Genomic DNA, 25,325 nt, shown 5'->3' with positions numbered 1-25,325 from the left:
TAATTGCGGTCTTCTCTTTCTGAGAGTTTGTATTTAGCTCTTATTTCTCTTTTCTCTTTTTAATCTTCCCCTTTCCCACTAACAGGTGAGGCCTGTTTCCTTGTTATTCCTGGTTATAATACAGTTTTTGCCCGTTGCCTGAACACATTTTGCAAAACTTTGCTCATTGTGCCAAAACCCTAAACACAAGTAAACATGACACAACACTGGGAAATATACCATTCACAGCTGCACCAAATTGGAACTCTACTCCCAAAACCTAAACTCTGCTGTCAAAACCTAACATTCCTTTGTCAAAATGTAACTCTGTTGACAAAATGACACATACTTGCATCATATGCAAACACTTACAGAGCAGGAGGAACACACTAGTCTACTTTATATAAAGCACTGCAGTCTTTGATTTCCATTGTTCATTCAGAAGGCATATTTTCAGGAGACACATTTGCAAACAACCAAAAAAGCAAATAGACCTACTCAATATTGTACATTGCAGTACCATGAATTCAGATAAAGCAAAAAAAACCAAAACAAAAAAAACCCCATAATACAGTAATAGAAAAAACACTATACTGTAAACAAAAAATCATGACAATTGTGCATACGTGGGCTCATGGATCCCGCCGTCTGTTGGGGTCTGGCCACAGGACCTCATCAACATCGCAAGCAATGTCTTCTCCCGCTGGGCACCGGGGAAAATATCCTCTTCCATGTCAAAACCATCCATGGATTGCTGTCACCTGAATGTCGCCGCAGGCCTGTTCCATTGCCTGCAGAAGAGGCATGCAGGCATGTAGTTGGCGGTCATATACACGCCATCTCCAAGCCGAAAAAAATTCCTCTATAGGGTTTAAAAATGGTGAGTAAGGGGGCAAGCATACCACTTCAAGTTGACTTTGGTTGGAGAACCAGGCCTGGACCAGAGCAGCCCGATGGAAACTGACATGATCCCATATCACCACAAACCTGGGCTGATCTGGTCTGTTCTGTACAACTATATCATGGAGAGCATCTAGAAATGTGAGTATGTGTTGGCTATTGTATGGACCTAGTATTGCATGATGGTGCAGAAGCCCTCGAAGGCATATGGCGGCACATAATGTGATGTTTCCCCCGCGCTGCCCTGGGACGTGCACAATTGCCCTTTGGCCAATTACATTACGACCCCGTCGTCTTGTTTTGCTCAGGTCGAATCCAGCTTCATCAATGAAAATGTATTCATGAGGCTGTGCAGCTCCATCCATGGCCAAGATTCTCTGAAAAAAAGGGGAACATATCACTGTACTACAGTGCTACACATACAGCACCCTCACCCCATCACACAGGTACCTGTGTAGCTCTCAGAATGGATCCATGTGGTACTGATATGGTACATATTCAGCTGCTACTGGACTTCACCAATACTCTATTGTAAATGTAAGGGACAGTTACACGTACCCGTACATATTCAGCTCGAAGTCCTTTGACCCTGTCACTGTTCCTCTCGAATGGGACTCTGTAGAGCTGCTTCATGGTGATGCTGTGTTTACCCAAGATGCGTCTGATGGTGGTGATGCTCACATGGTCTATGTTGCTGAACACTCGCCTGTCTGCAAGTATTTTCCGTCGTAGCTGGTGGAGACGGATGGCATTGTCTGCCCTCACTAGGTCCACAACAGCAAGTTCCTGCCGTTGTGTGAACAGGCGTTGGCGTCCTCCCCCAGAAGGTCTTCGAGTCATTCTAGAGAAATACAACCACATATTGTCATCGGTTTGCTTATTTTTCTTACAGTACTTCACTGTATATACTGTATCATCCACTGTACAACACTGTACTTCAATATAAGTAATCATGGTATGTTTCACAGAAACTACCACTTTAGAATAGAATAGAATAGAATAGAATTCAACTTTATTGTCATTGCACATGCACAGGTACAGGGCAACGAAATGCAGTTTGCATCCATCCAGAAGTGCTTAGTGATATAGATATATTACAATATATATTAGCAATAATATAGATATGTGAGTATATTACAGAAATGGGTCTATTATGGTATGTTATAATGTACACGGTATGAAGTATGTTGTGAATATTCTATAACTATAAGTATGTACAGGCTGTAGTGAGTACAAGCTATGTACAGGATATGAACAGGATATAAATATGAAAAACTATACAGAATATGAAATAAATAACTTTACAGAATCTGGGATATACAGCTATACAGAAATGGGAACTATGCAAGTTGTAAACAGTTGTAGGATTAAAGATTATCGAATGTACAGAATGATTATTTACACAGAGCTATACATTAGTGCAGTTAAGATAAGTGAGGGTGTAGATAGTTTCTACAGAGGCTATATAAAGTGCTAGTGGTTGTGAGTGGTGGTTCAGTCCATGTTATTATTGTGTTTGAGGGTACAGTTGTCCATTGTGGGTGTGTGTATGTTCAGTCCATGAGTTTAACGTGGGTCAGATGTCAGGAGGCAGAGTTCAGGAGTCTGACAGCTGTGGGGAAGAAGCTGTTCCGGTACCTGGTGGTCTTAGTCCGGAGGCTCCTGTGGCGCCTCCTAGAGGGCAGGAGGGTGAAGAGTCCATGTGATGGGTGACTGGGGTCTTTGATGATTTTCCCAGCCCTTTTCAGACACCGCTTCCTGTAGATGTCTTTTATGGCAGGAAGTGGTGCTCCGGCGATGCGCTGGGCAGTTTTCACGACCCTCTGCAACGCCTTCCGGTCCGAGGCAGAGCAGTTCCCGTACCAGACTGTTATACAGTTGGTCAGGATGCTCTCGATGGTGCAGCAATAGAAGTTCACCAGGATGTCTGAGGACAGGTGGTTCTTCCTCAGAGTCCTCAAGAAGAAGAGGCGCTGGTGAGCCTTCTTGACCAGCTTGGAGCAGTTGGTCGTCCAGGTGAGATCCTCGGAGATGTGGACTCCCAGGAACTTGAAGCTGCTCACACGCTCCACAGCCGTCCCCTTAATGTGGATGGGTGGATGTGGGTCAGCATTCCTCCTGTAGTCCACGATGAGCTCCTTGGTCTTCTCGGTGTTAAGCAGCAGGTTGTTTCTGTCGCACCACTCAGCCAGACGATCCACCTCCTCCCTGTAGGCGGCCTCATCGTTGTCACTGATGAGGCCAATCACCGTGGTGTCATCTGCAAACTTAATGATGGTGTTGGAACCATCAGCAGGTCTGCAGTCGTGGGTGAAGAGGGAGTAGAGGAAAGGGCTCATCACACAGCCTTGTGGTACACCGGTGTTCATTGTGATGGTAGATGAGCAGCGGTTATCCAGCCGGACATGTTGGGGGCGGTTGGTCAGGAAGTCCAGTAACCATTTGCAGATGAGGGAACTGATGCCCAGGTCTGTCAGTTTCCTGATGAGTTGTGAGGGGTGGATTGTATTGAATGCTGAACTGAAGTCTATAAACAGCATTCTGGCGTAGGTGTTGTTGTTGTCCAGGTGTGAGAGGACAGAGTGCATTGCGATGGAGACTGCATCCTCTGTGCTCCTGTTCCGGCGGTATGCGAATTGGTGGGGGTCCAGGGTGGGGGGGAGACAGGATTTGAAGTGTGCTAGGACCAGTCGCTCTAAGCACTTAGTGATGATGGGGGTGAGTGCTACTGGGCGGTAATCATTGAGGCAAGATGGGTTGGAGTTTTTGGGTATCGGGACGATGGAGGTGGATTTGAAGCAGGCCGGTACCACAGCGTGGGCCAAGGACAGATTGAATATGTCTGTGAGCACTCCTGCAAGCTCCCCAGAACACGCTCTGAGAACACGCCCGGGGATGCCATCAGGGCCTGCAGCCTTGTGGACATTGATCCTGCTCAGCACCGCTCCTACATCGGTGGGGGAGAGAGTCATAGGTTGGTGGTCTGGCGTCATGTCTGCTTTGGTTGTGGTTGTGGGGTTCCCTCGCTCAAAACGAGCATAAAAGTTGTTGAGCTCGTTGAGGAAGGAGACATCAGAGGATGCGGGAGAGGGTTTGGTGGTCCTGTAGTCTGTGATGGTCTGGAGTCCTTGCCACATGCGTCGGGGGTTGGAGTTGGAGAAGTGTTCTTCTACCTTCTTTTTGTAATGGTGTTTGGCTTTTTTGATGCCCTTCTTTAGATTAGCCCTGGCTGTACTGTAGGCGTGTGCATCTCCTGACCTAAAGGCAGTGTTGCGGGCCTTCAGGAGGAGACGAACATCCCGGTTCATCCAAGGCTTCTGGTTGGGGTACATGGTGATCCGTTTCTGGGTGGTGACACTGTCTGTGGTTTTGGAGATGTAATCCAGTACAGATGAGGCGTACTGGTCCAGGTCTGTGTGGGTGAACATATTCCAGTCTGTGTTTTTAAATCTGTCCTGGAGCACTGCGTCTGTCCCCTCTGGCCACACTTTAATTGTCCTCACAGCAGGTTTCACACGTTGGATGAGTGGTGAATACCGAGGTGTGAGGAACAGGGAGAGATGGTCCGATTGTCCAATGTGGGGGAGGGGTGTGGCTTTGTAGGCTCCAGCCAGGTTGGAATACACATGGTCTAAAGTCTTGTCTCCTCTGGTGTGGCAGGAGACATGTTGGTGGAATCTGGGGAGGACTGTCTTTAAGTTGGTGTGGTTGAAGTCGCCAGCAACAATAAAAGCAGCCTCGGGGTGTTTATTCTGGTGTTTGTTAATGGCTGCAGAAAGTTCTTTCATGGCCAACCTAGCATTAGCGTCGGGGGGTATATACACGGCAGTGAGTATGATCGAAGTGAATTCTCTGGGGAGATAATAAGGTCTGCATTTGACCATTAAAAACTCCGCATTAGGTGAGCAGTGACTCTCAGTAGTAGTGGAGTTCATGCACCAAGCATTGTTAATATAAATGCACAAACCTCCACCTCTGGTCTTGCCGGAGTCATCTGCTAGCCTGTCGGCTCGGTGTGTGTGGCGTCCTGCTAACTCGATAGCATTGTCCGGGCAGCTGTTGTTTGGCTGCAAAAGGAGCATTAGCACCCTGAAATACCCTGTACACTTGATATGGTAACTGTAGAACAGTACTATGAAAACCATCTGAGTAGAGTAGAAGGCAGTGAGATGAAGACAGACCTGTTTTCTAGTCGGAATTTTCTTATTACAGATGCCACTGTGAAGCGGCTTAGATGTGGGTGGACTCTCTGCCCAGCTTCCCTCATAGTCAGGCCGTGGTTGATGACATGGTCCACCAAAGTTGCTCTTATATCATCAGAAATATGGGTCCGTGCATGGCCTCTTTGACCTCCTCCTCCTCTTCCTCTTGCTCTCCCTCCATCCATGCTTGCAAAGTTCTTGAATTGGCTAAACTGAGGGCTTTTTGTGGCTGGCTAATTGGTGTTCAGTTTTGCAAGTAAGTGCCTTCAGGTGTATATTTGAGTGGTTGCAATTACCCGATGTGTTTTGTATTTTGGATACATGTGTTTTCCAAATGGCACCCTGAAATTTCATTTTTGAACGAAGTGTCTTATGTATGAAATAGAGTGTAGCATGCAGGACCATGTGTGTTGCATAAAGGAGTAAGTGTGTTGCATAATTGCAACCAGAGTGCAAAGCAGCACTTTTGTTTAAGGTATGGGTACATGTGTTTGGGGTATGGTAACAAAAGCTTCAAGTTGTGTTACTTTAGTCTAAGCATGGGTTTATAGTGTTCAAGCAACGAGCAAAAACTGTAAATTAAGCAATTAAGCAGATAGCTGATTAATGTCATTCTCAGTAACAATGATGGCCAAAGAGATATCAGTGGGCAAATCCATCATCGGGCTTAAAAAACATCATAAACGTATCAGGGAGATAGCAAAAATATTTGGGAGTGGTAAAATCAACAGGCAACGTACTGGTCAGCTCAGCAACACCAAAACATCTGGAAGACAGAAAACAACTAAACTGCAGACAACTGAGAGAATTATTTCTACGGTTAAGAAAAATGTCTTCATAACATCCTACCAAGTGTACAACGCTGTCAAGGAGATAGAGATCTTATACAATCAATAATGAAAATGAGACAAAATAAGAATGGAAATACAGAGGGTTTGCAACAAGACGCAAACTACTGGCTTCACTCGAAAACAGGTAGGCCAGATTCGATTTTGCCAGAAAACATGTAAAAGAGTCTGGAGAGTACTGAGAAAAAGGGAAAAGAATAAAGAAAGACAAAAACAAGAGTGTCAAAGTGTCAGGGTATGTCAGCAGGTAAGTGACGGAAGTGACGGACAAGGTAAGCGACTCATGTAACTGACGTCAGACGCCAGAGATTTTGGCAGAAAATTAAAGCGAATGGTAGTTTAGAATTGAACAAATTCCTTTAAGCTTCAGTATTACCAAATACACTTATCAAATGCAGAGAAACTCACAAACAAACAACAACTGAAGGTGACTATGGTAAAGGCCTTGAAGAGCATCTCAAAGGAGGAACCAGCATTTGGTGATATCTATGGGTTATGTATCAGTAACTACTGAGTGCAAAGGATTTTCATCCACACAAACCCATCTACCTATCCATCTATTTTCATCCACTTATCCGGGCAGAAGCCTAAGCAGACAAGTACAGACCTTCCCCATTCACCTTCTCAAGCTTATCTGAGGGAACACTGAGGAATTCCCTGGCCAACTGAGAGATGTAATCTCCTCGGTGTGTCCTAAGGCCTCTTCCTGGTGGAACATGAAAAATTTCATGCATAAGAGTTTAATCTTCATTTCATACAAAACTAAAAAAATATATTGTGAAACTTTACTTAGATAAAAGTGTGGTTGTGAGATTAGCAAATTAGCATGCAGCATTGCCATTAACTCTGGAAATTCTCCAAGAGTTGCTAGCTGTGCTGTAGACATGTTTGGGTTTTTTTTACCTGTTCTTTGCAACAATATTTAATATTCTTTTAAATAAAACAATAATTTTGATAGATAATCAGGAAAGAGTGAGGAGAATTTTTCAGCCTGTTTTACACTGCTAAATGTCCAAGTGCTAACGTCACCATTTCCTATTTGAAGACAGCTTAATGTTCCATCTCTCAGTGTAACAGGCCAGTAGTCTTGTACAGCTTCCAAAGTGCTACCCATTGTGACGGCAAGTATCAGCCTGTTGAAATGCCCCTAGCAAGACAAGATACAGGACTGCTGACCTCTTTGCAGAAAAGGACAAGAGAAGGAATTCGTTTAGCAAAAACTGTCCATGATTTATTTAAAATATTTGCCTCTTCATCACTCTGTATCCACAGACACAAATGTTTGATTTTCTTCTCTATTGCTCAATGCGAAACACATGTTTTAAATTAAATCTCCTTAGTCAGAATTCAGGAGAAATTCGTTGAGACTGCCTCACTAAATCTGCTGTTTTCCCCTCCAGTGATCCTGATTTTTTTATTCAGATCTTGACTGTGCAGCATTTATGTGTGCACCAGACATTCACTTCTGTTCGGGGTGTGTGTATCTCTGTACTGTTTGGTACATAACTTCCTGTGTCCAAGTAATTTCAAAATGACCTGAGCCCGAACGGCGCTTATCAGATTGTTCCACAGATCTTTCCCCAGTGTGCATGTTCTTTTATGCGCATATGCATGGGTGTGTCCAGTTGCATGTTGCCATGCATGATTTACATTTGCATGCACCTTTTAAATCTGTTGCATGCATGCAGCTATGCACTTGCACAGTGGTGCCAAGCACATAACTTGTGTTGGCTGTTCTGCAGCTTTTCTGCAATTTCCCGTGCTCCTTCTGTTTTCTGAGGGGACTGGACCTTTCTGTGCTGTCCTGCCCTCAGACCTCAGTACAGACTTTTTCCAAGGAAATTCGCTGAAAGTGTAGAAAATGTTTTTGCAAGATGTGTCCAAAAAAGCGGCAAAAAAGTGTTTGTCTATTATAGTTCTCTAGAACTCTGGAAATGGTTATGCATTAAACCTCCTCAGAGGGTGAAAGAAATGAAAAAAAGAAAAAAACAGAGAAGAAGAAATTTAAGTGTGTGTGTGTGTGTGTGTGTGTGTGTGTGTGTGTGTGTGTGTGTGTGCGTGTGTGTGAGCATGTGTGTGTGTGTGTGTGTGTGTGTGTGTGTGTGTGTGTGAGAGAGAGAGAGAGAGAGAGATGCAAAGAGGTAACAACTACCAGCTGTTTTGTCTAAAGACAAAGCACATCTGGATGAAGAGAGAGACTGCCAAAAGAAGCAAAAAATGGGGGTTAATGTTAACTTGTGTAATGTTTATATGTAATATCCTGGCATTTGTTCACATATACATATACAGATCAAGAACTGCTCTGGAAAACCTCTTGAAAGAATGGCTCACATTCACACACCCAGTGACCATCACAGAGATTAAAGCACATCAAATAACCCATATCTGCACTCAGTTTGTTCTGCGCTCATTACAGACAGCAAAAATGTTTGTCTGCTTTTTCACTGCACAGCTCTTAACATTTTTATTTCCCCCCCTGCCCATGTTGCCCTTCATGTGCATTTGCAGTTGTTTGCAACAGGCACAAATAAATTGTTCCTTGTGACCTTTTCCATGGAACTGTGAGAAAATAAGCTGCAGCAGTGTCTGAGTATGATAGTTTTCTAGACACTTTTCTTCTACAGTAATCCCTCTACAGAACTCTCTTTCAGTCCATGTGACAAAAATTAATGTGTGTGTGTGTGTGTCAGAGAGACACAGAGAAGCAGAGACTGGTTTACTCTTATTCGGGAGGAAGGTCATTCCTATCCTATGAGTCACCCAGTTTTAAGAGAGACCAGAACACCCCCATCTCTCCATCACACACACACACACACATTGCTCCACTCTTCTCTTTTTAAGGAAAAACCCTTCCCCATCCAGAGAGAAGAGCTTCACATAGTAATAACTCTGGTCAGCAGCTGGCCTTCTCTTCCTCGTCATTCTCTTTTCTGTCTCAGCACTTCTTCTCATCTTCCCACACGGCAGAATGCTGATTCCTGCCTCACCTCCAGACACCTCTGTAAGCGAGGTAAAGTTAAGAGCAACGTCTTCAAAAATGTCCTTTCACAGATTCGTTACGTGTTCATTCGTGTCGCTTCGTCTAAAGCTTGACAAGGTATTTTATGTTGATCCTTGGTACAGCTTCAAAATAAAACTCCAGATTTTCATTTTTATTTTTTACAGCATCTTCCTTCCACAGTGAGTTAATCCACATGACCGCTTCATTTCCACATTGTTGGCTCTGCCATGTAAAGGATGTACAACTCTGTTCCTGATTTGCCTCCTGTGTTCTGCGCTGGATTACACATTAGTGGCAGTGTTAGTCTTCACTGCAAAGGCAGCTCCAGCAGCATAATCTGCAATGATAACATAAATTAAGACATGTGTAACAAGTGTCACCTGGCAGTTTGTTGCTCTCTGCCAGGTGATTGGCTGAAGAGCTGTGAAAAGGTAGTGGGTGTGTGGGGTGAAGTCAGCGCTCTTCTGTGGAAAAAACCAGAGGCAATTAATTCACTCAGGTGCGAGTGGGTATACTGTCGGTAAGAGACTTTTGCCATTTTTGTTTGGATCTTTTGCTATTGCATGTGCCTATTTTTAATGTGTCATTGGACTTTTTTAGTGTGACCACGAATTTTAATAGAAGAATTGATCAAGCCCTAGATCGACTGCGTGCAGGGAAACTGATCAATATTGTAGGTATATTGAGTGTTTGTTTTAGTTTCATGATTTTGAATGGTTTTATAAAATTGCTATTTTATTGGGTAATATTTTAATTGATAATGTTGTTTGTTTTTCAGCTGTGCTGTCTCTGCTGTCCTTTTTTTTTGTTCTTTTGATTGATTTGTAATTTTGTTTTGGTTAGTCCGTCCAGCCGTAGAGGCGGTTATTGATTGAGAGTAAGTTTTGTAAGGGCGGACTAACCTCTCTTGTTTTTTTTTTATTTTAATTGTTTGTGCCACTTCCCTTTATCTCTCAGATCACAGGCCATACATAGCACTGATTCCCAGCTGCGCTGAGACCCGAATTGTTTGCAGTGTGTGCCACGATTGCAGTGTCACTAAGCGGGGTGTGACGGGTTGTAGTGTTATTTCGCACAGTTTGTGTGGTAAGTCTCATGTGCAGCTGGGATATCAGCAGGATGTGTTGTAAGTCCTGTCTGGAAACGACTGGGAATTTGTATGTTTAACTCATGTAATAAATAAATGATCAATTATTTCTTTGCCCCGTTTACTCATCCCTTGTCCTCGGTTACACATGCTTTCCATTCACACTATAAATCTAACTGTTTGTGCAGATGTGCACAAACAGGGTAAATCCCCTAAAAAAGGGGAGAACTCCCACTACGTTAACACATACAAGTAGGTAAATAGTTTGCTTTAAGTCCCTCAAAATATGTAAACATGTGCGCCTCCTGTGTTCTGCGCTGGATTACACATTAGTGGCAGTGTTAGTCTTCACTGCAAAGGCAGCTCCAGCAGCATAATCTGCAATGATAACATAAATTAAGACATGCTTTCCATTCACACTATAAATCTAACTGTTTGTGCAGATGTGCACAGACAGGGTAAATCCCCTAAAAAAGGGGAGAACTCCCACTACGTTAACACATACAAGTAGGTAAATAGTTCGCTTTAAGTCCCTCAAAATATGTAAACATGTGCGCAGAGTCATGCACAGGCTGCCTGTGTTTACACCAGGTATAAACTACAGAGCTTGGCCTACTAATTGCAAGCATATCACCAGGAACAGGCAAGACGGTGGGTTAGGAGTATGGAGGGGGGGGAGTCTGCTCTTTATCCTGTTTTATTTCATTCTGACCTGCCACATGTCTGAGATCAACTGTGAATACCTCCTAAATGCTTTAGCTCGAGGACCTGAAAGCTCAGCGTGTCCTAAGGTTTTCACCATGTGTTCTGTGGAATGGCAATGATAAAAAAAAAAACTGTGGCGTTTAAGACAGAAACAAGTCTTGGCATCCCAAATTAGTGGTGCTTGGGGGGAAAAATTGAATGCTGTAAATGACTTGTTGGCCTATAAGATTATAGGCCAACAAGTCATTTACAGCATATCAGAAATATATCTCTCATCAATGATATCAAGTCATTTTGAGCCAGAAGAATATTCATATGACAAGACAGAAGATTGATCAGCCCAAATATAACATCACACTTCTATAAAGAGAATTTAATTAGTTTAAGTGGCCAAAGATGTAGAACACGGAGCTTGTATGATAATGCAGAATCATAAGAATATTTCCATATCAGGTCATTTCTTTATTTTATATGAGTTCTTCATAAATACACGTTGACTGCAGACTTTATATCAGGATAAGTAAATACATTAGAACTAAAGAGCACATATAAACGCTGGCGATCACTTTCTGGCAAACGACCACCTGTTGGCACGGCAGGCACTTGGTACACGCACGCGCACACACACGGGTTCCAGCGAAGCCACGGCGCCTCCAAGCGGACGGCGTTGCGCACTGAGCTGAGCTGGGAGGAGGAGGAGGGCTCAAGAGCTCGTAGCTGGGGTTGGACCGGGACAGGCGGACGAACGGACGGTTCTTCTGCGGGAAGCAAACGCGCATCCAGGGTGTCATTTCCCACTCTCTCTTCCTGTATCACTCGTTCTCTCGGCTCCCCCCCCCCCTGTGGAGATGAGGAGATAATCAAAAGATAAGCTGCTGACGAAGTTCTGAAGTTGTATAGAGTTTGGGTAAGCTGCACTTTTACGCACAGACTCTTTTTGCTTCTCTGTTTCGCTCTCGCTCTCTCCCCCCGTGTCTCTCTCGTGAACCTGCCTGTCTCCCTCTTCTCTCCTTCTGTGTCTTGTAATTTAGTCCTATGAGCTGAAATGACGGTGTTTTCTCAGCCGACGAAAACTGTTGTGTGAACTCTAGCTCTCAGGCGAGAAGTTTGTGAGTTCTCAGAGCGTCAACCTTCTCTGAGAACTCACAAACGTTAAACAAACAAATAAAAATATCAGAGAGTGGATTGTATATTTCTTTGGGTTTTTTGCACGATATTCACCCGCTCTGAGCTCTAAAGCTGTGAGAGCTCCCACTCGCTCGTGGCCCGGGCAGTGGAAGAGGAGTAGGAACATCTGCAGAAGCTGCAGGACTCCTGCGCAGCTCACAGCCTTTTGTCCGCTAGAGGGACCCGCAGAAAAGCGCGTCGCTGACGAGGTTCTGGCTGATATTCCAGCATTAAAATAAAATGTAGGCCGGTATGAAAACTCACTCAGCAGCGCTGGTGGGGGAAAAATCATTTTGTTTCACAGATACGAGCTCCACCGGCAGAACAGCTGAGCTGTGTAGAGTGACATATATGAATGACACATGTAGTATTGGAAATTGTGTTGAAAGTTCTTTGTTCTCAGACGGAAGCTGTTTTCTCCTGTTTTGCGCCGTTAGTGTGCGTTTTTTCATACTGTGCTCTTGTAGACATTATTTTAGCTGGAGTTCCTAGTTTAAATGGAGTGATGGGCAATAGAGTTCTTAGCTTCTTTCATTTTGCTTCTGCCCAGATCATAAGAGCTCCCACAAGGCCCAATGTGCAACTGGTTTCTGTACATTTGTTTTGAATGGCAGAGACATGTCCCGTCAAAGCTGTAAAGTGTGTGATGCAAATAAGGTCACCGAGCCTGCCCTCAATGAGTTAACCTTGCTGTGACAGCTTTGGCTTTATGTGAGAGTGGAGAAATCCTGTTGATGGCAGTAGAGTGAGACCTTTGAAAGAATTTGGTTTGTGATAAAAATGTGTGCCTTTCTTTTTATCCAATCAACAACCTGTTTTCTGGTCTCCAGATGCAGCCATAGGCTGACCCTGATGTTCAGGAACACGGCTGAGGTTTCATGCTTTTTGTTTTGAGAATATAATCAGGTCAATACCTCGTAGCTTTGAGCTTGAACTGAACTACTTCACTCCTGCACAAGTTTTGTTGTTCTCATTGAACTTTGATGGAATCTGGTTGTAGTTTAGCAGCGGGTTAAGTTTCTACAGCGACACAGTCATACAGTCATACAGTTATTACATTTTTTAGCTTTTCTTTTCTTTTCTGTCTTTGGACACACACAAAACAAGTTTGACTCATGTGATGCTTTCAAACCTCTTACATAACTGCACGGCAGCCATTTTGTTCACTGTACAACAGTCCCTGCATGTGTTTGTTTGACACTGATGTCAGATGAAGAAAATGAAAAAAAAAATAAGTTCAGTTTTAAGCAGGAAAAAAGCACTCTAGATACAAAAAATTCATATAGTGAAGCGTGCATTTTCAGGGTTTTTTATAATGTTTTATATATTAAAGGCTATTCTCTCATCATTTCTTTTTTTCATCTTAATAATCTCATCATGCATGTCTTTGCCTTTCTTTGCTGTTTTATCCTGCAGTTGCCGAATTCATTTCCCAACTGCAATAACTGAAAAGTGTGTTTCAATGTGCCGTGACAGGAGAAGAAGAAGATGGTGGGGTTAGAGTTCGTCCTGTTCGCTCTTCTCTTTGGAGCCCTGACTCGTGCCGAGAAAACCGATTGCAGCAGTGAGCACGACAAAACTGAACAGCCACAGTTTCACTAACACAACATGGAACATTTGTCTGATTCAAGTACTCTGTGATGTAACAGGAAGGAAGGTTTAAGTTTGTGTTTTTGTGTTCTCATCTTTTCCCTTCTAGAAAAAAACGAATGTCCCATAGACGTGTATTTCACCATAGACACGTCGGAGACTATTGCCCTGCAGGAGCCGCCTCCTGGAGCACTTGTGGAGAGTATCAAGGTTGCTCATTTATTTACAACTCTGTGGCTTAAAACGATCCCTATTGTTGGATTTAGTAAAAGTAACAGCCGTGTTGTGTAATGTTGTTGATGCTGTAGATATTCACGGAGCAGTTCGCACAGCGTTTGGATGATGAAGAGCTCAGGGGTGTCGTGCGGATCACCTGGAAAATCGGTGGACTGCACTTCTCCCAGACACAAAGTGTTTTCAGTCGGTTTGCATCCAAGAATGATTTCATCACAGTGAGTGACGCACATCTCAAAAACCTTTAGTCTTTCAAATACACCTGTTCACTTTTTGTCCAATAGCCAGCTGGCCTAATTGGCACAGAGACGGATCAATTCAGCTCAAGTTCATTTTATGTATTAGCACCAAATCAAAACAACTGTTACCTCATTGGGCTTTATATTGTAAGGTAAAGACCCTACAATAATACAGAGAATCTGTATTATTCTAAAGCATCTGGGAAGGAAAAACTCCCTTTTAACAGGAAGAAATCTCCAGCAGTACCAGGCTCAGGGGAGCACAGCCGTCTGCCCTCCTTGTCTGGGGCTGAGGGGAGGTAGGCAAGACAAAAACCACATTGTGGAAGAAGAGAGTCGACTAATAATAATAACTAATGATTAAATGCAGAGTGGTGTATAAACACATAGTGAGGGAAAATAAGTGAATGAAGAAGAAGCATTCAGTGCATCATGGGAAGCCCCCAGCAGCCTCGGACGAATGCAGCATAACTAAGCAAGGATTCACGGTCACCTGATCCAGCGTTAACTGTAAACATTTAAAACAGGAAGGTTTTAAGCCTCATCCTATCAGGCTTCTCCTTTAATGTTTCTGCTGTAAATAACATAAAATAACACAAATTTTGTAACTCATCCTTCATGATAACGCCTCTGATTTTCTATGTTTCCAGGGTGTGAGGGGAATCAGGTATTTGGGTAAAGGGACCTACATCGATTGTGCCCTCAGAGAAATGGCAAAGGAGATACAGAGCTCACCCTCATACCCCAGGGCCCTCCGATTTGCTGTTGTCATCACTGATGGTCATGTGACTGGAAACCCGTGTGGGGGTATTAAGGTGGCAGCAGAGGAGGCTCGTGACAAGGGCATCCATATCTTTGCTGTGGCAGCATCGAATAACATAGAGGAGACTGGGCTGAGGGACATCGCCAGCTCTCCAGTGTCCCTCTACAGGAATGAATATGCAGCTGTGAACTTCAGCCAGAACAGAGTCACGATAGATACCCCAACTATTGATCGAATCATCAAGACAATGGTAACTTCCAAACACACACGCATAAACAGTCACAGCTACTGACAGCTACTGCTAACGTTTTGTGTCCTTTGTCTTCACAGAAACATCTGGCATATGTAGAGGTAAGACACACCTGAGAATCAGAAGAGGATCAGTTTATGAGCTGCCTTCCTTTATCTTCACTGACTGTCTCTCCTTGTGTCTTGTGAACCGCAGTGTTACAATGTGTCCTGTCTGGAGACAAAAGGGCCTCCTGGTCCAAAAGGCCACAGGGGACAAAAAGTGAGTTTAACACACACACAAACACTCATGCTTAGAGCACTTTCACCTATGTGACTTTGATCCTCACAAATGTTTTCTCGTCTGAACTCGATGACTGCAGGGAGCTAAAGGAGACAATGGCGAGCCAGGAATAAAAGGAGAAAGAGGTCGCCCAGGAGACCCCGGTATCGAAGGTCCAATCGGTCAGCCCGGTATCAAAGTAAGAAGCCACACTTTCGCCTACCCATCATCTTCATCAGTGCAACTCTTAACATTGATTTAGGCTTTATAATGACACATGGTTTTCTTTGTAGGGAGAACCAGGTCTAAAAGGCGAGAAGGTGTGGCTTTTGGATTTTTTCAATTATGAATGGGCTATGGAGATGTTTGAAAATGAATGAAAGTAACGTCTGTGTTTCTTATACATAAAATGACTACTGACTTTTGTCTGACTACAGGGAGAGATTGGAACTCAGGGGAAAAAGGTATGTCTAATCTAACGTCATCTCTAAATAATCATTAATGCTGGAAGGTGATTTGCTTTTCTCATCTAACTGTTTCCTCTTTGTTCTCATTAGGGTGTGGCTGGCATCCCAGGACGCAACGGGACAGATGGGCAGAAGGTAGGACTCAAGCAGTCTTTCCTTAAATGCTCTTATTTTGAAATGACGCTCCCAGTTTTTGATCATGGGATGCTTTTCTGATGTATTTGTCGTTGTCTTTAGGGTAAAATTGGGCGAATCGGCGCTCCAGGCTGCAAAGGAGACTCAGGCGACAGGGTATGTCACGTCACTGATTACTATTCAAAACTATTATTACATGCTATCTATTTATGGTCTGTTTTTTGATGGTTTGCAGGGTCCTGACGGTCACCCTGGAGATGTCGGTGAACGTGGTCCTCCCGGATCTGATGGAGACAAGGTAGATGGTCGCTCCTGCTGTAAAAATAATAAAATTAAAAAATCTATAATTTGTTCAAGAGGTGATGAAAGTCTGCTTAATTGTCTTTAGGGAGATCCTGGGCGCCCTGGAAGATCTGGTCCGCCTGGCCCAGACGGAGATGGTGGACCAAAGGTAAATTCTGTACCAGCAAACAGACAGAATAGCAGCATGGAAGTCACATTAGTATGATCAGTGTTGGAGGTGATAGACTAAACTCTGGTGTTTCATCTGCAGGGAGAGAGGGGAAGTCCTGGATCACCTGGTATTCCTGGAGCGAAAGGAAACACTGTAAGATGCATCCCCACATAAATAACAAAGTCACACTCATTCACCTGCTTCAAGGCGCTGATTGCTGTGTTGTGTGTTTTTAGGGAACCTCTGGAGTCCCGGGTGTTCAAGGCGAGAAGGTGAGAACACCTATTTCATTTGCCAACAGTCGTTCTCCTGCGAGCTTTGTCTTTATGTGGCATCACAGCTGCCATGCCTTTTTTTGTTTGTAGGGTAGAAGAGGAGACTATGGTCCAAAGGGTTCACAAGGGCCTCCAGGCACTAAGGGAGAGAAGGTATGTCTTTATGTACACACTGACACAAATCGTAAATGTCAGGTTCAGGTGGTTTGGTCTACAGTAGGTGAGCAACTCATCAACATACACATGCAAAACACAAAACAACAGATAAGCAAAAGAAATGAATGCTGTTTTGTACTTTGAACACTGCCAGCCTTCATCAAGAAGGAAGAAACTCAAAGTCAGTATGCAAAGGATGCGAGTGGTCAAAGTAAGATCGAAGCAGCCGACCGCTGGAACTGTCTGGCCTCAGCTGTGGCTCACCAATCAGCCTTTTAGACCAGTCAACAACTTAACTGAGAGGTTTTTTTGCTTACAAATAAGCATCTGACCTGCGCCAACAAGGAAAAGGATAGACTAAGAAAAAAGAGTTTCCTCAGAAATGACAGTCCAATCAGTCAGTAAAGGCTCCAAGATTTTTACAAGACTTTTTTGTAAATATTTTTTACATGTCACACTGACATCTACTAAATCATCCAGGACAGCGCTGTGGTTGGTCTTATCGTCTGAGGTCCCACTAACTTTTGGGACCTTTTGTAACTTTTACATCACCTACGTGATGAATTATTCGCATATCCTCAAATGATTTGTCTCTTAAATCGGTTTTATTATTCCACCACTGGGAGGCTGAAGGGCGTTTTTTACTGTGTTTCAGGGTGAAAGTGGGCCTGAGGGCCAGAGGGGCCTTCCCGGTGAAACAGGAAGCGATGGGGCAAAGGTAATATGAACTGCGGTGTCACATTCATTGATTCATTGTCATTGAACACTATACAGTCTTGAGCTCTTTAATCTACTTGAGTTTGTTACATGTGCACTTTTCTTTGTTCTGAACAGGGTGATGTTGGCTTGCCAGGACCTAGGGGACCAGCAGGCCCACCAGGAGAGAAAGGAAGAACCGTGGGTTAAAAGTCACATTTGAGAACTATATTTAAAAGTCCCTTAAAGACATATATGTTAATCCACTCTCCATTTACTCTGCTTGTATTTTAGGGCAGCAGAGGTGACCCTGGTGATGCTGGACCTAGAGGAGAGCCTGGAAACCTCGGACCAAAGGTTAGACTCTCCACGTTTGTTTCTGTGGTAGCTGTCTTCATAGCTGCAGTTCCTTGTTTTAACTCTTTGTTTTATCGCTACTCAGGGAGACAATGGAAGAGCTGGCTTTAGCTATACGGGATCAAGAGGAGAACCGGTAACTTAGAATCAATGCGTTAACACTGCTTATAGTTTCTGCCTGACATGGCCAGGTGATGAAATTTTCCCCGATAATACGCAGGGTGACAGAGGAGACAAGGGTAAGCGTGGACCTCGTGGCACCAGAGGTGACTGTGGTCAAAAGGGTGAACCTGGACTTAAAGGAACTCCAGGACAACCAGTAAGTAGCACCTCGGATGAAGTTTGAAGTTTCTCTTTCGCTCAAAGGAAAGCTGTGTGATTTATTTCCTTCCAACAGGGCGAGCCAGGGTCCCAGGGTGAACCTGGATCAAGAGGCCCAAAAGGAGAAGCTGGGCGTGATGTGAGTACACAAAAAACAAACAGACAGATCCATAATGTAGTTGCATTCGCAGTGTGATATTTCGCATTGTCTTTTTGCAGGGAGATCCTGGCCCTGAGGGGGATCCCGGCCTCACTGTGAGAATATTGCAACCAACTACACTTTTATTATGTCAGCACAAACACATGATGATGATTTAATGATGTTTCCTGTCTTTTCCTGCAGGAATGTGACGTCATGAACTACATCAGAGAGACGTGTGGCTGCTGTGGTGAGTTTGTTTGCCTCTCTCTAAACATTCATGACATCAAAGTGCTCTGTCAGATTGTCAGACCTTCACAGCGTGCTGCGTTTTCATCTCTAGACTGTGAGAAACGTTGCGGACCGCTGGACATCGTGTTTGTTATCGACAGCTCAGAGTCCGTGGGTCTCACCAACTTCACCCTGGAGAAGAACTTTGTCATCAACACCATCAGCAGACTGGGATCATTTGCCAAAGACCCTCTGTCAGACACAGGTAGATACAGCTGTCAGGCTTTAAGTTCACATTTTTACAAGATAACTCCCAATTACACCTGTTAATAAGATAGCCACGCTTGTTTCCAGGCACTAGGGTGGGAGTGGTTCAGTACAGTCACAGTGGAACCTTCCAGGCCATCCGGCTCAACGACCCCAAGATTGATTCATTGGCTGCTTTCAAGGTCTCACACAGACGGACACAAACACATGTGTCAGTTTATTTTTAGAGTAGAGAGGAGATTGTTCTTTACACCAGATGTTTTTTTTTAATGAACTAGGCTGATCAGTCTGCACATGTTCCTCTCAGTACGTTGCTTAGTAGTGTCTGAGCTGCAGAAGATGGAATTCACCATCATAAAGCAAGTGTCTGGCCACATATGATGTTTTTCTTATTATAAACAAATCAGAAAAGAATAAAAACGATGATACACTGCATATAACAGGTTGATCAGCCACTGTGATGTCACCCATTGACTTGGGGGCTCTCATTTTAAAGCTTTCAGTTTTACATTTTAGCCAGTGCTATTTCAGTTTTTTAAAAGCACATGTCCCAGGCCAGGGATGGATCATACTCAGATCTTGGATTTCAAGTTAATACTGAAGCAATTTGCAAGTTAGAAGGCTACCACGCCCAGAGATATGCCTCATTTATTTCATTTTCATTAGAGCTTTAATCAACAAACCCAACAACACGTTGGATGGAAGATTTGAAACTTAGCACTGAGATTTTAAACTAGTTAAGAAAGTGTTTTCCAGACATCATGAATCAAATTTTAAAAAAGCAGAGTGATTTTCCCAGACCTCTTCACAATTGAGGCTTAGACGATCTGCCCCCTGCTTGGCATTAGAAAGAATGTAAGAAGTGTAATCCAGCTTCTCTCAAAATATTGTTTGTTACAATTGCTGATTACATTTGGTAAACAAGTTTAAATTTGAACTTGAATGTGGTCAGTGCAAACTTTATCCTATTTTATTACATTAGGGTGTGTCTGAAAAAAATGGAAATAACTTCTGAATCTGAACAGTGATGTCAACACAGCAGTACCTTAAACCTGCATTCTTTCTAATGGCCAGACGGGGGCGACTCATCTGGTTGCAAAAACAAATCTGTCTCTATGAAAGTTTATGGGAAAATGTATCCACTTATCTATTGACTCATAGCCTTGAAAATCACTTCACTGTCAAATTCATGGTCCCATGTGCTAGTTTTAAGTCCTATTTAATAATACAGAGTGTTCATTTTGTAATTTATGGTTCCACTAAGAATGAAAAAGATAATAAAACAGGGTATAATTTAGGGATAGTGCCTTTCTGATCTGCAAGCTACTGTAACCTCTATAACTATAATTAAGGTAAAATGCTTAGTTTCTTACCGACATCCATCCTTTTGCTTGTTTCATTTCAAAAAAACCAAGGCAGTAAATGACAAAAAAAAGGGATTCAACAAACCATTGGGTGTCATTACAGCCTATAATTTCACCTCAGCACATATTACCATAATTGTTTTTATAGAACAAGGCCGTAGTCAGACATGAAGCGCCTTTGTAAAAATAATGGTGGTGATGTGACATAATACGCGGCAAACTCTCATACTGTCGTCTCCATCGCTCAGGATGCAGTAAAGCGTTTGGAGTGGATCGCAGGAGGTACGTTCACGCCGTCTGCTCTGAAGTACGCCTACGACAACCTGATCAGGGACAGCCGCAGAGCGAAAGCCAACGTCACTGTCGTCGTCATCACCGACGGACGCTTTGACCCCAGAGATGACGACAATTTGCTCACCTACCTCTGCAGGTGCTACTGGGGCTGTGGTTTGAGATTCATTTTTTGTGAAAAGGATCATTTTTATCTCATCGATTGTGTTTGTGTGAACCAATGCATGTGAGTAGAGATCCCAACGTTGACGTGAGCGCCATTGGTATCGGAGACATGTTTGAGCAGATCGAGGAGAATGAGAGTCTGAAGAGCATCGCCTGCCAGAGGGATGGTAAAGTAATGGGAATGAGACGCTTTGCAGACCTAGTGGCAGAGGAGTTCATTGACAAGATCGAGACCGTGCTCTGCCCAGGTAAATACACAGAAATATTCATTATGTGCAGCATGTAGTGGACTAACCATCTTGTTTTGTTCTTCATGGTTTGACATATTCGCTATCTTTGTTTTAGATCCTTTCATCGTGTGCCCTGATCTGCCTTGTAAATCAGGTAGGATTTTTTGTATAAGTCTAAGTGTCCTGTTATAGCTTCATTTATTCCTATAACATTTATACTATGCTTCAAATTAAGTTACTTTTTGTTTTGCCTTATTGAAAGTTCTTCCATCGAGGTACTTTTACCTATTTATACAAATCGCCCTGCATTTCACTTCAGTGGTGGCCATTTACAACTTAAATACCAATAGATTTGCCTTCTTTTTGAAGCATACTGCCCCGTTAGACTGCATTAGGATTTGGTTGCAATTTGTTAAACCGTGCGAGCAGTAGGTCAGTAGAGATCATTACACCTCCTTTGTATTGGTGCGATTACATTTTTTGGCTCAATCTAAGAATTTTCAAGCAACTCAGTGTACCTCCGACATCTCAGTTGGCTCTGTTGGTGCCTCGTGTTTGTGGGACCACGCCCACAATGTTATTCCGCCCACTCGTTGCAGGAGGGGGCATCTCTGTGGGGCAAGCCCCACCCCCTTGGAAGCCACTAGCCGAGGAAGGCAGCCCCTCATTGGTCCCCACCTCTTTGGAGGGTGTGACCAGCCTGCTGAACGGCCTGAGCGAGCAACAGTATGGGATTGGTGTGGCGACCATGGCGTACACAGCCCAGAGAGCCAAACTCGCCCAAGGAGCGGACAGGCAGCAGTGGACCCAGCTGTTTATCAACTCCTTCAAATATGTCTATGGGGACATTATGGGGGACCCAACGAAAGCCATAGGACTTTGCTAATGCTAATATGCTAACCATGCTACCTCGCCATTATGGATGCCATTGACTAATAAGCTTACTGCTGGACAAAGAATAGAATTTATTCAAACTGTGGGCATTGTTTTATTGTTTAAACTATGCAGGTGAAATATACACCTGGGCTGAACTGCATGATATGAAGCTGGTCTTTTACTAAGCTTTCAGAGAACCCTTTGTGTGAATTGACTTCAGTCAAAATGTGGATTCATGATCCCTTCTGGCCTCAGAATATAAATATAAACATAAACATTTATGGATATAGCACAGTAATCCTGAGTATGTCTGTTAGTAATATGTACAGATCACGTATTTCAAAACATTTTCAATTGAAATGGAAAATGAATGTCATGCATTTGTTGGAGGCAGATTTGTCTACAGGGCCGTTCTTGTTATTCGGTTACAGTTGATGGAGCCTCATTTTCACTGTGAATCACTCCGATGACAGGTTTTTTTTTGCTGTTTTGCACGTATCCATGGTTACAGCCTTTATGTTTTTTTCCCCTGTGAATGAATCACGTCGGTGAAAGGCTGTTGCATGTGGAAAATATCTGGTTTTACACAATTCACAGCATACTGTATGTGAGTCAGAGGATGGTGTATGTTAATGTTTGGTTAAATGAATTGGCACCGACTGTGAGGGAACTATTGTATGATGTGCCCTTGACTGGTGCATGTTTTTCGGGGGGATTTTTTTTGCATGTGGCTTGGCTTGCAAAGTAGGATGACTTGAAGAAAAGGACCACAGAGTGGCTTCAATCCAATGTCATGTTATTGTTTTAGCTCTGTGACTGCAACTTGCTGATGTGAACATTGTTCACGTTGTTCATTTTGTTTCCTGTAAAATGGGATACATTCATATATTATTTTTATTTTAATGTCTAAAGAGAATAAACTCAACGAGCAAACTAAAACAGTGCTTTATTGACAAGGCCGGTCAGAATCTGGGAAGGCTACTCAAAGAAATACTGAAAGAGCCGGACTGCAGCTGGCATGCATGGAATTACAGCATGTTGTTGTTAATATGTGTATATATATTTTTGTTGTTGTTGCGGGCTTTGACTCTTGAGCATCTGTTTTCCAGCTGTAGCTCACCGAACACCCTGCTATGTATGTATGTGTGTCTGTTCCAGAGCCTGCTGTGGCTGCTTGTGTTCAGCGGCCAGTGGATATGGTGTTCCTCCTGGATGGTTCTGAGAGGATGGGGCTGGAGAACCACCGCAGGGCCAAAGAGTTCATTGAGAATGTGGCTCGCCGTCTCGTCCTGGCTACCGGCGAAAATGACGATAGGAATTCCCGCCTGGCTTTGTTACAGTACGGCAGCCCCTCGGAGCAGAGGGTGGAGTTCGCACTGACGCATAACCTCACAGTGATCTCCGATTCACTAGCAGGCATCACCTACATGGATTCTTCCTCTGCTTTGGGCAGCGCTATCATCTCTGCTGTCAACAATCTGGTGTTTAAGGTATAACAAATATACACATCTTATTTTTTTTTAATTTGAGAAGTCCAGACCACTCCCTCCAGCTGTTTGAGGTGACACGCAGCTTGTGTTCTAGCCAACACCCACTTCTAACTGTAAATGGCTGAAGGTGCTTAATGTCTAAATTGTTGTGTTACTTAAAAATTAACCTAAACACAGAGACTTTGAAGGATGAAGTCAGTGAAGTCAGCTTGAGAGATCAAAACTGTTTTTTACTCAGTTGTAGCATTGTTAACTCTGTTGTAAAGCTCAGCATTTTAACAAGGGAGTCTGTGGGGATTGACTCACTTTTAGAGCCTGCCTCATGTGGCCAGACGAGGTACTGCAGTTTTTGGCATTTTGGTGTGTTGTTTTTTTTTGCAGTCCTAGTGGTTGTCTTTTTGACTCCCTGGAGTTTTCACTGATTGACTGACAATCTTCTGGCATCACTAATGTCGCAAGTATGGAGCAAAAAATGCTCAAATGATACGCGACTTTATTATTTGTTTTATGTTGTGTTTGTAGGGCAACAGTCGCTTGTCACGCCGCAACGCTGAGGTGGCCTTCGTGTTCATCACTGATGGCATCACAGCCAGAGAGCAGCTGGATGAAGGTGTGAGCGCCATGAAGAGAGCGGAAGGCGTTCCCACGGTGATCGCCATGGGAAGCGACACTGATGAGGAGGTGCTAAAGAAGGTGGCGCTCGGAGACACGTCAGCCATCTTTAGGGGAGACGATTACGCCATGCTGAACAAGCCGGCCTTCTTTGAGCGCTTCATCCGCTGGATATGCTAGAAAGGAACTGTAAAGCTAGAACGAGAATTCATGGGAGGAAAGAAGGACCAGCTCCTTCAGCGTACATGTAAACACACCCTCACAGACCACACCTCTGTGGTCACTATCATTACTGGATGGAAGGCACTGAGGGGGCTACATATCCTGTCATTATGGGAGAAAATTAATTTACCAAAAGCAAAAGCAGTCTATGCAGGACCAACACACACACACACACACACACACACACACACACACACACACACACACACACACACACACACACACAAAGACATGCAGTATCATTTGTATCAGTTGTTCTTTTAATCTCAAATCTATATTTTCAGCCAAAGACCTCCCAAAGGAGAGGTACGTGATTTCTGAATGTGTACCACTTTATCAGTAGGCTTTATTTTGTATTAATTTTTGGTTTGCCGAAACACATTTTTCCTCCCTCTCTCACAGACGTGTGCACACACACAGTCCTTTTTTCCAGGAAGTCAGTATTTACTTAAAAGGTGCTAAAGTAGAAAAACAAGGACAAAGCCATTTTATTTGGTATTGAATGTGTTTTTTACTTCATGTTATGCTGTAAATGTAGATTGATCAGGGCATAAAAACATGTAGACATGTTTCAAACACAAATTACACACACAAACGCATATTCAGTAGATAATTGCACACTGATTAACACGCAAGCCTAAATGAACCAAATCTGTAAACCTGACGTCCAAATAAAGCCTGATATTATGATCCCAGCACTGTCTGTTGTGTCTGCCAGCCTGTTTGTAATTTCTTTGACACCAGTGACTTTCCTCGGTTTTACGCAGTAACTGTTAGTCAGCTTGCCTCCTGCTGGAACTGCTGGATAATGATTCAAAGCAATAAACTAGTTCTTTATATTGTAAAGGAAAATATATTTTGCTCATTTGCTGTGTATTTTTCTTTATGTATTTTAATTATAAAGGCCTGTATAAAAGAAGGACAGCTTTGACTCACAAACAAACTGCTTAGCCAGACTGACACTCTGCAGAACAGGAAGCTTTCATGCTCATAACTCTCCGTAACTAACAGCGGGTTGTATTTTTTCCCCCATTCACCCAGAGCAGGTGACATTAAAAGACAGGGTCAGCTTCTCTAGCAACCATGTGGATTTAAAAAATTAAATGTATAGACCACACCAGCAACATTTACATCCATATCCTATAGACACCAAAGAGAGGGGTGTATAAGAAGGGTTAGCAGAAGTATGGACATTATCAGATTTTTTATTCTTTTGGGACAATGTTTACATTTTAGTAGAGGTAGTCAGATCTTTTTGAAAGGTATTGAATGGTTTCGCTTTCCCGAGCCTTGACTTGATGCAAATAGACTGACCATGTATGATAAGAGTTTTTAGGAGTAGCTTAATTAT

The 25,325-nt window shown here is 43.3% G+C and overlaps 1 protein-coding gene across 2 annotated transcripts; it reads left to right on the top strand.

Annotated features, from left to right (window-relative positions):
- Window positions 1–11,456: 11,456 nt before the first annotated feature.
- Window positions 11,457–24,809, top strand: col6a2 (collagen, type VI, alpha 2). 2 transcript variants are annotated; one of them, XM_085377834.1, is made up of 33 exons: window positions 11,457–11,629; window positions 12,720–12,795; window positions 13,366–13,453; window positions 13,589–13,689; window positions 13,788–13,931; window positions 14,603–14,965; window positions 15,046–15,066; window positions 15,161–15,226; window positions 15,327–15,425; window positions 15,520–15,546; window positions 15,664–15,690; window positions 15,784–15,828; window positions 15,931–15,984; window positions 16,064–16,126; window positions 16,217–16,279; window positions 16,382–16,435; window positions 16,519–16,554; window positions 16,648–16,710; window positions 17,369–17,431; window positions 17,548–17,610; window positions 17,704–17,766; window positions 17,852–17,902; window positions 17,987–18,085; window positions 18,164–18,226; window positions 18,307–18,342; window positions 18,431–18,476; window positions 18,570–18,722; window positions 18,812–18,906; window positions 20,337–20,518; window positions 20,614–20,792; window positions 20,890–20,928; window positions 22,809–23,140; window positions 23,663–24,809. In XM_085377834.1, exons 3-33 carry the CDS (start codon window positions 13,378–13,380, stop codon window positions 23,930–23,932), a joined length of 3,036 nt encoding a protein of 1,011 aa, XP_085233960.1. In that variant the 5' UTR covers window positions 11,457–11,629; window positions 12,720–12,795; window positions 13,366–13,377; the 3' UTR covers window positions 23,933–24,809. The 2 variants fall into 2 exon arrangements, with proteins under 2 accessions (XP_085233960.1, XP_085233959.1); XM_085377833.1 differs by lacking the exon at window positions 12,720–12,795.
- Window positions 24,810–25,325: the final 516 nt, after the last annotated feature.

Source organism: Diplotaxodon limnothrissa, linkage group LG18 (genome assembly GCF_057381915.1).
Source record: "Diplotaxodon limnothrissa isolate DT_005_m linkage group LG18, D_limnothrissa_male_GT1.1, whole genome shotgun sequence".
Classification (NCBI taxonomy): Eukaryota; Metazoa; Chordata; class Actinopteri; order Cichliformes; family Cichlidae; genus Diplotaxodon; species Diplotaxodon limnothrissa.
This window is presented reverse-complemented; position numbering and strand designations above follow the sequence as displayed.